General features: G+C 35.5%; 1 protein-coding gene across 1 annotated transcript in view; it reads right to left on the reverse strand.

The window, feature by feature from the left end:
* The window catches only part of USP9X (ubiquitin specific peptidase 9, X-linked), a 129,294-nt gene that overhangs the window by 41,950 nt on the left and 72,029 nt on the right, over positions 1 to 15,315 (reverse strand). Inside the window, exons 16-22 of the mRNA XM_008585153.1 lie at positions 13,905 to 14,247; positions 12,266 to 12,361; positions 11,303 to 11,514; positions 9,955 to 10,195; positions 9,477 to 9,626; positions 8,240 to 8,360; positions 341 to 471 (exon numbers count right to left, since the gene is read on the reverse strand). Coding sequence (XP_008583375.1) covers positions 341 to 471; positions 8,240 to 8,360; positions 9,477 to 9,626; positions 9,955 to 10,195; positions 11,303 to 11,514; positions 12,266 to 12,361; positions 13,905 to 14,247 — 1,294 coding nt within the window. The remainder of the gene's footprint in view (positions 1 to 340; positions 472 to 8,239; positions 8,361 to 9,476; positions 9,627 to 9,954; positions 10,196 to 11,302; positions 11,515 to 12,265; positions 12,362 to 13,904; positions 14,248 to 15,315) is intronic.

Genomic DNA, 15,315 nt, shown 5'->3' on the forward strand with positions numbered 1-15,315 from the left:
TTTGTCTTTTTCTGTGTCCGGCAACGGATCACAACCCTCAGTGTTGCCCCCGTACCGGACCGGGGACCGGCAACGGGATCGCAACCCTCGGTGTTGCTCCCGCGCCTCGCTCAGCCAGTGAGCGGGAACCGGTCTGTATGTGGGATCCGAACCCTCGGGCGGGAGCGCCGCCGTGCTTCCCAAGCGGCGCACTATCCAGTGCGCCACCGGGCCGGCCCTAAAAAATTCTTGATCATTTCAGAAACAGTTCATTACAATCTTATCCATGTTCTTTGCATTACCATATAGAAGATCAAATTTAAAGAGCATGGAATAAACTCAAAAGGAAAAAAAAACCAACCTCTGTTAGGTATAGCACTTGTGAGGCTGAAGGACCAAAGAAAAGTGAATCAAGAGATGGACTAAGGCTGCTTTCTCCAAGTTTGGCGTGGTCTAAACAAATAGCTCTTAATTTTTCTATTGTTGTGCTATCTGTAAGAAAAAGAGACACAGACTGAAACAAAAGTTCATAATATTTCACTTTTGATATCTTGAAGACCATTTTAATACAGAATAACAAATCAATTTTGGGGGGCTATGGACTCAAACTTTATAAGACATAACCAGACCTGGATTGATTAAAAAAAAAAATTTATTAACCAAGATACTTTAATCAGTCAACCTAAACACAAAGGGAGCATTCTCTTACTCAGAGACCTCAAATCAACATGCCCTCCTCAGCCAGTGGAGACTGGCTTTACACGTTTAATACACTACACAAAAGGAAATAGTTTTGATTGAAAATAGCAAAAAAGAAAAAAGTTACAAGCTCTTCCCTCCAATTTATCCATTGTTTGCCTCCATAACACTATATATTAACTGGTTTGCTTCACTGAAAGAAACTTAGTGGTACCCAAGAAACTGAACCCTACAAAGCAAATATCAAAAAATAAATAAATAAGTCCACAGTACAATTAAGCATTAGATAAAAACACTCAAACTTAAAAGTCAATCAACTTTAGAAAGTACTTTGATAATAAACTTATTTCTAAGATAGTATGTTATTTCTAAGGTAACTGCCCTATGATTAAAAAACCACTTGATAAATAAGATCGCTTTTTTCCCTAAGTAAAAGCTTCTTTTGAAGAATAAATAAAGATAACTGAAAGTCAGTATAATTTTCTTAGGGTAAACTAATTTTTACAGGCCTAGAAATAGTTGCCATATCTTATCAAAAATTCTTTGATTTGTGTTGAAATTATTAGTTCTCTCTATTCTGAAGGGATAGTGATGTATGATGTAACTAATTGAAATATTAGGTTTTCGTAATAAAGTATTTCTGAATATCTTGTCAATGATTATTTCGTATATAATTTTTATTGATGATTAAAATGACATCATTTTATCAGTTTAATCCCTATTATCAGGCATTTAGACACCTACCGCACCCCCACTTTTTTACACAGAAGATCCTATGCAGCTAAATCGTTGTAATTATTTCATCATGAAAAACCCTGCCAGAGCGCCGGCCCGTGGCTCACTTGGGAGAGTGTGGTGCTGATAACACCAAGGCCACAGGTTTGGATCCCTATATAGGGATGGCCAGTTAGCTCACTTGGGAGAGCATGGTGCTGACAAGACCAAGTCAAGGGTTAAGATCCCCTTACCGGTCATCTTTAAAAAAATAAATTAAAAAAAAAAAAAAACCCCTGTCAGCATAAAGAATCTGGACATAAAGTCCAAGATTTAACATATACTGCCAAATTACTCCCTAAAAACAAACCAATTCATATACTTAACCACTGTATCTGGGAATATCTTGCTTGGTTTAAAAATATTCTGAGTGAAGAATAGAGGCAAAAGGGAGTAGACGCAAAGAAACAAGAGCTCTAAAAAAGAAAGCAGTATAAGACTCAGTGTCTATAGCACTGTAGGGTGACTATAATTAACAATAATGTATTATATAGCTAGAAGAGAGAATTATGAATGTTCTCAATACAAAGAAATGATAAATGTTTGCAATGATATGTTAATTAACGTGATTTGATCATTACACATTGTATATGTGCATTGAAATATCACACAGTACCCCATAAATATGTACAATTATTATGTGTCAATTAAAAATTTATTTTAAAAAGAAAAGAAAGCTAAAAGTATTATAGTTTATTCATCTTTCAGATGAATTTGGTCTGAACCAAATGATTGCTTAGATACCATTCTGGCTTTCACATTTGTGAATCTAAATGATTTTAGGTCCTCAATTACATACATGCTTATTTCATAAAAATATGGAAGACGGAGAAAAATTTCAACTATCCATAATCCTGTCATACAAAGATAGTTACAATTTTAGTTTATTTCTTTCTAACCTTTTAAAAAGATACACTGCTGACCAATTAGCTCAGTTGGTTAGAGCCTGGTGCTGATAACACCAAGGTCCAGGGTTCAATCCCTATACCGGCCAGCCACCAAAGCAAACAAAAATATATACACAAAATAAAAAGATACTTAAGTCTAAGCAATTATATGATAATAGCAATGCATTACTAAAAAGCACAGAAAATAATGAGCAGTTAACAGACACAACAACAGTACAAACTTTGGAGCACAACTGCATATATATATTTGAATCTTAGAATGGCCATTTAAGCTGTGTGTCCCTGGTCAAATAATTTCTCTGTGCCTCAGTTTCCTCATCTTTAAAATACAGATAAAAACAGTAATTTCCTCATAGACATACTATGAAGTTTAAATGAATTCAGCAACGCAAAGAGCTTATAACAGACTTTGGCATGTAAGATATCAGTTACACCAAACTCGTGTAAAAAAAAGGAAGCTTTTAAGAGGAAAAGCAACTCATTCTACCTTGCTAAGGCAATATACATTTTAACCACTCAGTATTTAGTAGCAGTCTGTTTTCCTGATGTATGCAGAGAAAGGATACAGGAGCTCTTAAATACAGTCTAGGTTACAAGAGATTAGTTACCTACAGGGAAGACTGCAGAAGTTTAACAGCAAATCACGACAGAAGCACTTGACTTCAGGCAAAGATTCAGAATGAACTAAGAGGTACAGTTAAAAAAAACTACTGATTCTTTTTTTCACCTTTAAAATACATGCACACGTTTACAAACACTAAATCATTACCCAAATGTTACAAAGCTAGTTACCACAGCCAGAAACAATTTATAACCACTTCCTTTTCTTAGAGCTCCTGCTTTCTTTCTTATAGAAGAGTATGTGTATGTGTGTCCACAACAACCATAGTGACAGAATGGGTTGAATTTGTTGAATACTAAGTGTTAGTCAGTAGGCTAGGGATTTTCCATACATCACCTCATTTAATACCCACAATTCTATGAAAAAGTTATTAGCGCAGTTCTGTAGATAAAGAAGCTCTGGAAAACAGAAAACTTATGTCTAAGGCCCGAACAGCAACCAGAAGAAGCAGGATTTGAACTCAAGTCCGTTTAAATCCAAAGCCTATGATTTTCCTACTGCAATACAATCATTACTGGCTTTTTCAAAAGTTGGCTGCTTCGAATTTAGGTACTATACCTGATTATATAAAATATGAAAAAAGTACCCACTCAAGTCTCCTAAGCTCCCTTGCAAGAACTCACACTTGCCATCTGGTAGCTTAAGGTCAAATCATAAGATCAAGGATTTAGCAGTTGGTTTGGGTTTTAAAAATAAGTTGTGAAAGTTGAACCTGCATACATAAAGCAATGTCTATTACTGAGGTACTAGTACATGAAAACAATACAAATCCTAAACAGTACAACAGATAAGGATTAAATGAAATTTGAGAGAAGGCTTTGTTAAGAATCTAATATGTGAACTGATTCTGTTCCTTAGGACTCAGATAGCAAGACAGGAAAGGCCAACAGGTGTTTACTTGAGAAAAAGGTGGTAACAGAGGCACAAGACAGTTTTAACAGTTATCTGGGCCAATTAAACATGGTTTACTGATCCCCATACTAGCCAGCCACCAAAAAAAAAAAAAAAGAAAGAAAGAAAGAAATGCTATATTGAACTGTACAAGGGGGCTTCAAAAGATTTACATTATCTTTTAATTCTACTTTTCCGTGAACTTTTTGAAGTACCCTCGTATTTATTAGCAACCCATCCCCAAGCCCCACTAAAAAGATAACAATTGAATATAAAAATATATAAACTCAAAAGGACATAAAAACAGAAAAAAGCAACAGAGACCTTTCAACAAATTGTTGCAGGTGTAGAGGGGATAGAAAACATACATCATTTAGCTGAACCAAGAAGTGCTTGTGGGGGCAAGGAGGAGAACAGAGTACCTATAAATTAGTGCCCCAATGAATCCTAGAAAAGCTAAGAATTTGAAAAAAACAGTTACTTGGAAAGGTACAAATTAATCAAAGGCCTAAAAACAGAGGGGTTGTAGTCTGATTAGGAAGCAAGCTGTTCCCCCCACCCCAAACAGACTGATGAAGTTGGGAAGATTTTCCAGTGCTGTAGAGATACAACTGTAAAATGGAAGAAGACTAGGAAGCCGGACTGGTACCAGTATGAACCTGTGTTTGTTTTTTAAATAAAGAGATACAGAAACAGACACAGATATATGCGTACATTCCTTGCTAAGTGCAATAAAAGAACCTAGCAACAAGACTACCACCATAATAATAAACACACCTTAGCCCTCAGATTTTGATTTCTTAACACCTTCCCTCACGAAAAGGAGAAATGGCTGATTCCAGAGCTGGGGATGAGAAAGTACTAGATGAGCTTTAAACATCTTCACATGCCAGAAAGTAATAACATACTTCAAAAAAGTGAGGTGGTTATGTAAAAAAGACATTGAGTCCAGCCTATAGGGGCTTCCATGGACTATATCTAGGATAGCTGAGCACTAAAATAAAGATTATAACCCAATGAATAAAGTAAGAATCTATGAGCAAAGAGTGATAATACACATAACAAATACGGGAGAAGACAAAGCGCCATCTTACAATAGAACGCCAACTAATAAAGCAACATCACCATTCTCCAACCATAATAGTAAAAACTGATTTAGGCAACAATCATAATAAGTGGTAAAACTAGTAAGTGAAAGTTTAATGAGGAAAAATATTAACTTTAGAGGAGAAACTTCACAGATATCAACTAAGTTATCTAGGCTAATGTCACCAAAAGAACACAATGACACGTGTTTCTTGGTGTGATATCCTGAGAAAGACAAAGCATCACCTAAGTAGTATTCTGCCAAAAAACATACAACCTGTATATAATCATCAGCAAAGAGAAAAAACCCAATGAGAAACATCAACACAACAATTGTTCTCTGGTTTTCAAAAACATCAAGGTCATGAAAGACAAAGACTGAGCAACGGTTCCAGATTAAAGACAAAAGAGACACACAACTGTATGAACCTGGATTGGATCCTCAACTGGATCCTCATCCAGAAAACAATGTTAAAAGGTACACTGTTGGGGAAACAGGCAATTGGCAAATAAGAGGGTACTTCAAAAAGTTAATGGAAAGGGCCGGCCTGTGGCTCACTTGGGAGAGTGTGGTACTGATAACACCAAGGCTGCGGGTTCAGGTCCCTATATAGGGATGGCCGGTTAGCTCACCTGGGAGAGCATGGTGCTGACAATACCAAGTCAAGGGTTAAGATCCCCCTTACCAGTCATCTTTATTTAAAAAAAAAAAAAAAAAAGTTCATGGAAAGATTCATATTATCTCTTAGTTCTATTTTTCCACAAACTTTTTGAAGTACCCTCATACAATGACGTCATATAATGTAGAAGGTGAGTTTATTCATGTGTGATTTCAGAGCATCACTTCTGTGGCTTACCCACAAAGATGCATAACCTGAATCTAATCGTGATTAAATACACAAATCTAAACTGAAGGATATTCTACAAATTAACTGCCCTGTAATCTTAAAAAAAGTCAAGGTCATGCTAGTCAAATAAAGAATGAGAAAATATTCCGGAAGGAAACTAAAGAGTTAATTAAATGCAATACTTGATTTTGAACTAGATCTTTTTGGTCTGAAGGAAATCATTGGAGAACACTGGATGAGGTTTGCTGATTAGATGGTAGTAGTTAATCAGTGTTAACTTCCTGTTTAGGTAGTTGTATTTTGGTTATATAGACAAACATCCTTGTTTGTAGAGAATACACAATAAAGTATTTGGAGGATGATGGGACAGCAGGCCAGCAAATTACTCTCAAATAGTTCCAAAAAAAGTTCTTGAATTGTACTTGTAACTTTTCTGTAAAGTTATAAATGTTTCAAAAAAATACATTTAAAAAATTTATAAAAAGTTATATACACCTGAATGATTTGCCCCAACTCTATTTTTTTCCCCACAAGCTCTTTCATTTTTAGTACATAATTTTGCAGAACATTAGGTTTTAGAGGAACACATTTATATTAGAGCAGAAACACTGGAATGTATTCATGAAAAACAAAATCCTACGGACAAGAATCACTTGGAGAAAGGTCTTGAAAATTTAACGCTAGAATATGTGGGGGGAAAATTAGTCAATGGAAGAGCTGGAAAAAGTTAAGGAAACCACCTCATAGGTGGAATAAAATTAATGAGAGACTGGAAAAGAGAAAGGGTCATAAAATCAGATCTAGTAGATTCAACACCACACTTACAGACATTTCAAAGACACACAAAAAGCAAAATGCTGAAAAGAAAACTATCAAAGAAAGAATACAAATCTTTCACAACTGAGGAATCTCCAGGCCCACTGAGTACCCACCACAAAACAAAACTTAATCTATGGCATATCATCACGAAATTTCAAAACTCAAGGATAAAACCAAAACTTCCAGAAACAAAAATCAAATGAAAAGGAACTGAAACCAAGAGGGCTTTGGTCTTCCCACCAGCAATGCCACCAGGTAGAAAGAGTAAATTTTTGACCTAGAATTCTATACCCAAACTACTAATCAAATATGAGGGTTTGGCTGCATTCTCATAAGCAATGTCTCAAAAAATGAAAAAAGAAAAAAAAAAAATCAATCTCCCACATACCCTAACTATAGGAGGTGTATTTCAACAAGTGAGAGCACCTCAGGAACGGCCCAAGACACAGAAGCCAGTGAATGCAGATCTGACATAGGAAAGTTGTATAAAGAAGTCCCCAAGTGGTAGCTGAGCAGTAGACAAAGAACAACCAGACAAGGGGAAGAGGAAAAGTCCTAGGACAACAGTGGAGCCAACAGATTATATAATGCACGTAACAGTGGAAAATTATTTTGAAAGGTTACAAGAAGGTATGTAGGAAAAATTGACAGGTGGATATAAAATCAAAAAAATAAAAAGGGGACATTATTAAATCCGGGATAAAAGCTGTCAGTAATCTAGAGAACTATCTTTCACAGTCTTAAAAATGTAAATGTTAAATATGGATTTAAGCAAATATTGGCAGGATATAAGAGTAAGAGTTTTCACCTACACAGTAAAAAGTTAGTATATAAGCATGACAAAGAAACAGCTGTATGAGGATACTTTTTACAGTTATGACATAATCATGCATCGCTTAATGATGGGTTATGCTTTGAGAAATCCTTTGTCAGGTGATTTCATAGTCGTAAGAACATAACATGTACTTACACAAACCTAGATGGGGTATAGCCAACTACACACCTAGGCTATATGGTATAGCCCTTATAATCTAAGGGGACCACCACTGTACATGGAGTCCATCATTGACCAAAACATCACTATCAAGCACACAGCTATACATACACATGTACAAGAATAAAAGCTGAAAGTGGTTGTTTCCAAGGAATAAAAAAGGAATAATGCTATGGATGATACATGACCCATATTACAGTCCAGGATTAGGCAAAACTTTTTCTGTAAAGGGCCACAGACTTAAGTATTTTAGTATCTGCCACAATTACTGAGCTCTGCTCTTATGAGACAATAGCAGCTGTAGACAGTGTGTAAACAAATGAGCATGGCTGTATAGCAATAAAACTTTGATTATGAACGCTAAAATTTAAATTTTATAAAATTTTCATATATCAAAATATTATTCTATTGGTTTTTTTTCTAAAGCCATTTAAAAATGTACAAACCATCCCTAGCTCTTAGGCTATACAAAAACAGGCAGTGGGCTGGATTTGGCCTATGAGCTGTAATTTGCCAGCCTGTTGTAGTCTATACCACAAAGCAGTCCATTTAGAAAAAGGATTTGCTAATATATCCCCCTTTACTGTACAGCATGTACTCATCATTTAAAAATTCTCACCTGGTGGCATAAGTTTCATAAGTACTCTTGCTCCATCTCGAAGAGGTGGCATATTTAGGCTACTACCTAAGTCTGCAACTTGCCAAAGGAAAGAGATGTATCTGGGATGCAGAGACATTATCTAGAATACAAAATACACAAAATAATTACCTGTAAATTACTCCCCCCCCCCCCCCAAAATCCCCCAAGTTTCTATTTACCAATCTCCATACTTTTGCTTATGCCATTTCTACTCTCTGAAATGGTCTGTCTTCCCCATCTTCTCACCTTTACAAATCTTTCACGATGCAGACTGAATACATTATCCAAGCCACCTCCTGTCATTTCTTCATGACAGCTCTTTCACTGTTGTATTCTATTAAATTAAACTATTTCTCTCATACATACAACTTAGACTCTGGACATATAAAAGGCTGCCACGCCCACTACTAAATTCCTAATCCAAATGTTGTAGGGAGCCCAATCAATCTCCATACTTTTGCTTATGCCATTTCTACTCTCTGAAATGGTCTGTCTTCCCCATCTTCTCACCTTTACAAATCTTTCACGATGCAGACTGAATACATTATCCAAGCCACCTCCTGTCATTTCTTCATGACAGCTCTTTCACTGTTGTATTCTATTAAATTAAACTATTTCTCTCATACATACAACTTAGACTCTGGACATATAAAAGGCTGCCACGCCCACTACTAAATTCCTAATCCAAATGTTGTAGGGAGCCCAATCCTTCTGCCACTGGGGTGGCTGGTATTATAGCAGCCATTAAAATTCTTGTGGAGACGGGTAAAAAGAGAGGTTAAGAAAGGGAGGTATCACTGTTTCTTTGGATATAAGATATGTTACTGACAAACCTGAGAAAGATTGCTGATATTTTCCTACATAAATAGTTCTCAAGGAAGGATCCATTTCATGGTACAAATACGAAAGACAGTGGTACTTTTCTAAATTTGCATATTCGATAGTGTTATAATTAAGCTCTATAATAGATTAATTCTACATAAACATAACAATACTATATCTATAGGGAAATTTTACTTTACATTTCAACTGAGTTACAATCACCTTTCAGAGGGATCCATTCTGAAGTTGATGATTAGCTATATACCTATTTGATATTTTGCCTCATTAAGCTATAGTTTCCTCAATAAAAAAAAAATATTGCATATACTTCTTTATTCTCCAAGACCCTGGTGTAATGCCTTGCAGACAATAGTTCAAAACTATATCTACTCACCACTCCAGGCAAACAGCTTTCCACTTCTGGATTGGGACCATCACTGTAATGATTACCATGGTTTCCAGGAGATCCAGTTGAGGAATCAGAAGAGCTATCAGGGCTTGAAGGCATATTGGAACTTATTTGCGTAAGTTTGGCTGTAATTAGCTGAAAATGACATACTATGTTAGTATCAAAGACAAGGAAAAATACACAAAAAACGGAACTTAGTGATATACCAATAAAAAAACCCCAAAAAACTACATGCTATAGTTTTATAAATACATTTTAAAGGCATTGTCTAATATAACCACTTAATTAGTTTTGTTTTTAGAAATTCTTTACTATATTGTGTCAGGATGCCTAATTTAGGGATATAACTCAAACACCTAACACAGAGCCCTGCACATAACAAATGCTCAATTAAGCACCTATTGAATAAATGAAAAATAATCTCGGGGTTGATTTTATTGAAAAGTTTGGTAACTATACTTACCGATTTATCTTTTAAGTTTAATTGTCCAATCAACTTTCTATCATCTGCAGGATCTATCAGCTCACCACCCACAAAGAGCTCAATTTTTGTATGGGCTACGTTGGCTTTAATACGATTGAGAATACATCGTCGTACTGAACCAATTGTATCATTTGTATGAGACCATACCTCCAAGTCATCAACCTGTCTGCCCTGGTTTGGAAATCGAACTATAAAAGAGAGGTGTTTACCACGGAAAGCTCTGGAGGAAAAAAAAAGGGAAAATACCATATTCAGCACTTTCAAATCTTGTTGCCAAGAAAATAAAGCTGGGAATTTAACATTGTATTTTCTTATTAAATAAGAGGATGTGAATTAAAGACATTGTTTTCAGTATCTTGAAAATAAGAATTGATTGCTCCTTTTAACTGCAAATATTATAAATCTTCAAAAATAGTCAATCATATTCCATTGTTATTTTTGTACCTATGGTTGCAGAAAAATCGTTGTCTACTTATAAGAAATTAAAAGAGACATAAGTAACACTTATTTTTACACTACAAAAGCCCAACTCACTAAGACTACTTTTAAATGTGAAAAATCAACTTTAACTTGAGAATATCAACAAAAATGCTAAGATGCACATTTTTACCCCAAATTTCTTAATATCAAAATTCACTCCAAAATACTTATCTTGGCATATTATCTTTTTTTAGGTAAGGCACAAAATAAAAATCATATTCAATGAGCAACTTTACATAATTTTCATTTTCTTAACAAAGAGAACTCAAAAAAAAAAAAAAAACACATTCTATAAATATCCCTAAACTATAAATACCATTTGAATTACTAAATGGTGAGACCTTAAGAGAAACGTTACTAGATCATGTGAAAATATTTCTTGGTATATTGGCTGTCAAGTCAGTTAAGAGTTCTTTCTAGTTACTCTCCAACCTGACTACACTATTAGTTTTAAACAGTGTAAATAAATGACATTAAAATTAAAACACTTCAACTGCAAAATATCACTTTAACACTTAATGGGCAATAATGTCAATGGCAAAAGGGGGGGGGGATGAAAAGAGGAAACTGGACTTGAGTGAGAATACCTTACCAAAAACAAAACAAAAATAAATAAATAAATAAAACCAGATTCGGGCGGGAGGGGGGGGGGGTCAACTATTAAAAAATTAAAAAAAGAGTCTATAAAATGCCAATAAGGTTTTTAATGAACATGACACTAACATTTTCAAAAAGGAAAAATTTCCTCACTCTATTTTTACCTGTACATAATTCTTTAAAAACCAAATGGCTAAAAAAAACACCAAATAATTAAGGATTAACATCGGTAGATCAGTTGTTCACAAACCTTGACATAGGTAGAATTGTTCTTTCCTCATGATAATCACTGTCACATTCATTTATATATTCCCGTAAAACAGTTAATACTCGAACCATTCGAACAGCTTCCTGTCTTGCACAATTAATACTGTCTTTGTCACCATCCAAAACACACAATGTGTCATAGGAGGCTTTCAAACGATCAAAGCAAGATTGAATAAAGTCTTCATGAATGACCACCTACAAATAATGGGCCAAACAGTTCAAGTTGCTTCAAATGTAAAAAATATATAACATTAATCCAATTAAAGATGATAATGGCAAATTTAAAGGTAGCCCTCAATTAACATCAATCATATTTAAGCAGAGTCTATATTGATAATAAAACACGTTTCTTAAAAGGAAGCTACTGTTACATAAGTTAAAATCTAAACAGTAAGAAATGAACTTCATGATTAGTTGTTAGTATCAAAACAAATTCAGGAGAATCTCTTTGCTATTTCTTTTTTTTTTCTTTTCCTTTTTTTGTCTTTTTTCGTGACGGGCAACGGATCGCAACCCTCAGTGTCGCGCTCGTACCGGACCGGGACCGGCTACGGGATCGCAACCCTCGGTGTTGCTCCCGCCCCTCGCTCAGCCAGTGAGCGGCCGGTCCGCATGCGGGATCCGAACCCTCGGTGGGAGCGCCACCGTGCTTCCCAAGCGGCGCACTACTATAGTGCGCCACCGGGCCGGCCCCTCTTTGCTATTTCAACATATAATAGCTATATTCAAAATAACCCCATCACCTCAAGATAATTATCAAGGCAAGATTCATCTAGATAGCATTTTGTACAAGAGAAATATGAACTAAGTATTTCAGATATATTTCTAATAGGAGCTGTAATAATTCTAGTTAATTCTGAGTTAAAGAAAAAAATTCTTATAAACAACGGAGTTCTATCAATCAGAACTTTAGTATGTAGAAGTTTTAATGCACATCAATGCTCACCTGATTGACCTGTAACCTTGGACCAAGGTTTGTGTATATCTCTTTAAGGAGATCTATAGCTCTGCTGGCAATATCATCGTTGCTCTGAATCACAACCTAGGTTCAAAAAGATTAAAGGGTTAATCTTTTTCAAGAAATATTTTAGCCAGGCATTTAAATTCAAACCATATACTCAGATATTTTTAATACACTAACCAATAATTTAATGGTAAATTGACTTTGATATCAAGTAAATCAAGTAAAATTAAGTGAGAAATACAAATCAAAAGAAAGAATAAATTCAAATTAGTTGAAAGGAAATAAGAGACTAGATAAAATACGATTTTAGCATAAAGGGCTACCCCCTCCAGCCCCAGTTTCTAAAAATCTTTATCACTCATCTAATTACATTAGTGGTTTTCAAACTATGTTCAGAACCCTAGGGCTTTGAGGAGGTGTCTCAGGGCTGAGACCTGTAATAGGCTTGGGGTGGGGAAAAGGGGTGAAGCATGGGGAGAATGAGCAAAAAAAACCAAGGCTTTCCCTGTTCAAGTAGATTTACATTTTGGAGTGTTACATAAATTGATTTTTAAAAAGGAGTCTGGGGCTGGCCCGGTGGCACACTGCTACAGTGCGCTGCTTGGGAGTGCGGCGGCGCTCCCACCGAGGGTTCGGATCCCACATACAGACTGGTTCCCTCTCACTGGCTGAGCGAGGGGCGGGCGCAGCACCGAGGGTTGCGATTCCGTTGCCGGTCCTGGTCCGGTACGGGCGCGACACTGAGGGTTGCGGTCCGTTGCCGGACACGAAAAAAGACAAAAAAAGGGGGAAAAAAATAAAAATAAAAAGGAGTCTGGACGGCTGGCTGGTTGGCTCAGTTGGTTAGAGCACGGTATTACGTAACACCAAGGACAAAGCCAGCCACCAAAAAAATTTTTAAAAAACCAAAAGTAAAACAAAAAAAACCAAAAAGGGGTCTGCTGTTAAAAAATATTGAAAACTACTTACATAATAAAAAGGTTTTAAACACTCAAATACCACAGTAAACAACTTTATCTATGGTTTGCAGGAAAATATTTCATAGAAATCCAAAAAATAATATAAACTGCTGTATAACAGGTCAGATTTTTAAAGGTAATAATAATATATTAAAACCGTAAAGATGGAAAATCAGACTTAAGTAAATAATATTTTATTCCCCCCAGGTATTTAAACAGTGCCAATAAAGTATACACTAATAATCCCTTCTAAATAAAGTCTGCCCTTCTGTCCTCTATCTTTAGCATTAAATGTTTAATAACCTAAAATTAACACTGAAAGGGAGAAAACAGGTCTACACTAAATGAAAAACTGGGAAGAAACATTAACTTCCATGATGGAGGCATGAAAGATTTGTTTGGTTAACACACTTCTTAACATATCTGGAACACACAGATTCTAAGCCAAGACAATAAAACCATCAGTGGCAGAAGGAGGGAGAAGGAAAGGGAGAGAAGAAAAAACCCACTGATAAATGACATAAGATAAAGATGAACAATTACTACCCTAGACTGCTGGGACAAGCATCAGAACAGAATAAATACATAATTTATATGCAAAATTACAATTCCTTAGAAAAACATCAGATACAATGTTTACAGAGTCCCTATTTTTGACTTACCCTCCAAAGGTAGTCTAATCCTATTAACTCCAAGTCATCCATCATATAGGCTCTCCTTTTTGCTACTAGTTTTCCTTCTCGACAATTTACAGCTTTGAAGAATCGCTCAAAACATTTCATTCCATTTTCAGTTAACAGTGAAGGATCAAGCTGAAGCACATTACTTTCAAAGAAGTCCTTATTAATATCAGGATCTAAGTCTGGTTCATCCCCCATCAATTTGGAATACCACTTAAAACAGGCTTCACGATCACAAAGGTAAACTGCATTCTCAGCTAAGCATTTCCATATTTGTTTTGCCTGAGGAGCACATAGCCACAGTTGACCATCCTTCAATAAAAACCTTGAAGAAAACATAAAAAATCAGCAATTAGATTTACCAACTTTTATCCTAAAAGGCAATGTATCTGCATACATATGAAATAATACGTTTATCACAATTATATTTTAACTATGGATAAAAAGATATTAGCTCTTGCAAAAGAACCTATTTCTCAACTTTTATCTGGTAGGGAAAAAAAAATACACAATTAGATATTCATTCATTCAACAAGCATATACTAGGCATACACTATGTGCCCAGAACTTGGCTAGGTTCTGAATAAAAGACTCATTCCCTAAATTCAAACAGTTTAGTCTTTGAAACCAGCCATTCTGAAAGTATATTTAATAGGTTGAGTTTAAAATAAAATATTTAGCACTCTTCTTATGTGGCATCATTGGAAAATGAGGTATTCAATGATGTGACTTTCACAGATAACCAAACCATTGATGTTTATGAGTTAAAACTGCTTAAATTTTAATACTTTCTGATAACCTATTATTATTCATCATTTAGTACCTGGCCTCACTGAACACAATAACCTACATATGACAAACTTTTTATGTCAATAATTAACAGAATGCTTATCAATTATTCAGTGAGGCTCTCTAGGGTCTTTTTAGTTTTGTGACTGCTGGTTTGGTCATTAAAATCAGACAATAACGAAGGTGAATTCCGCTACAACTATAGTCTCTCCCTTCAGTTATGTTTCTAATTTCTTTTAACATTCATCTACCCACTCTTTCCTGCGCCATGTCTATGAATGACAGAGAAAGAGAAAATCTTGTGTTTTATTCAAGTGAAAATCTCATTTGGAAATCTGATGTATAAAATAAAAGTAGAGCTGCTGCAGTTGGAAGGGGAAAAAGAAAGAAGAGATGGGGATGAAAATTCCCACTGCTTGTTTAGAAGTCTTTAAGGAACCTAAGAAGCCATAAGACTCCTAGGTAAGTTTAAAAAATTACTGGCCTAGCAGGAAGATCATAGACTTAAGTCAGAAAGACCTAGTTGAGTAGTGCAATTCTATCACATACTGGCGATGTAGTTTTTTTTTTTTTTTTTTTTTTTTCCGTGTCCGGCAACGGATCG

Source organism: Galeopterus variegatus, unplaced genomic scaffold, assembly GCF_000696425.1.
Source record: "Galeopterus variegatus unplaced genomic scaffold, G_variegatus-3.0.2 Scaffold105, whole genome shotgun sequence".
Lineage (NCBI taxonomy): Eukaryota > Metazoa > Chordata > Mammalia > Dermoptera > Cynocephalidae > Galeopterus > Galeopterus variegatus.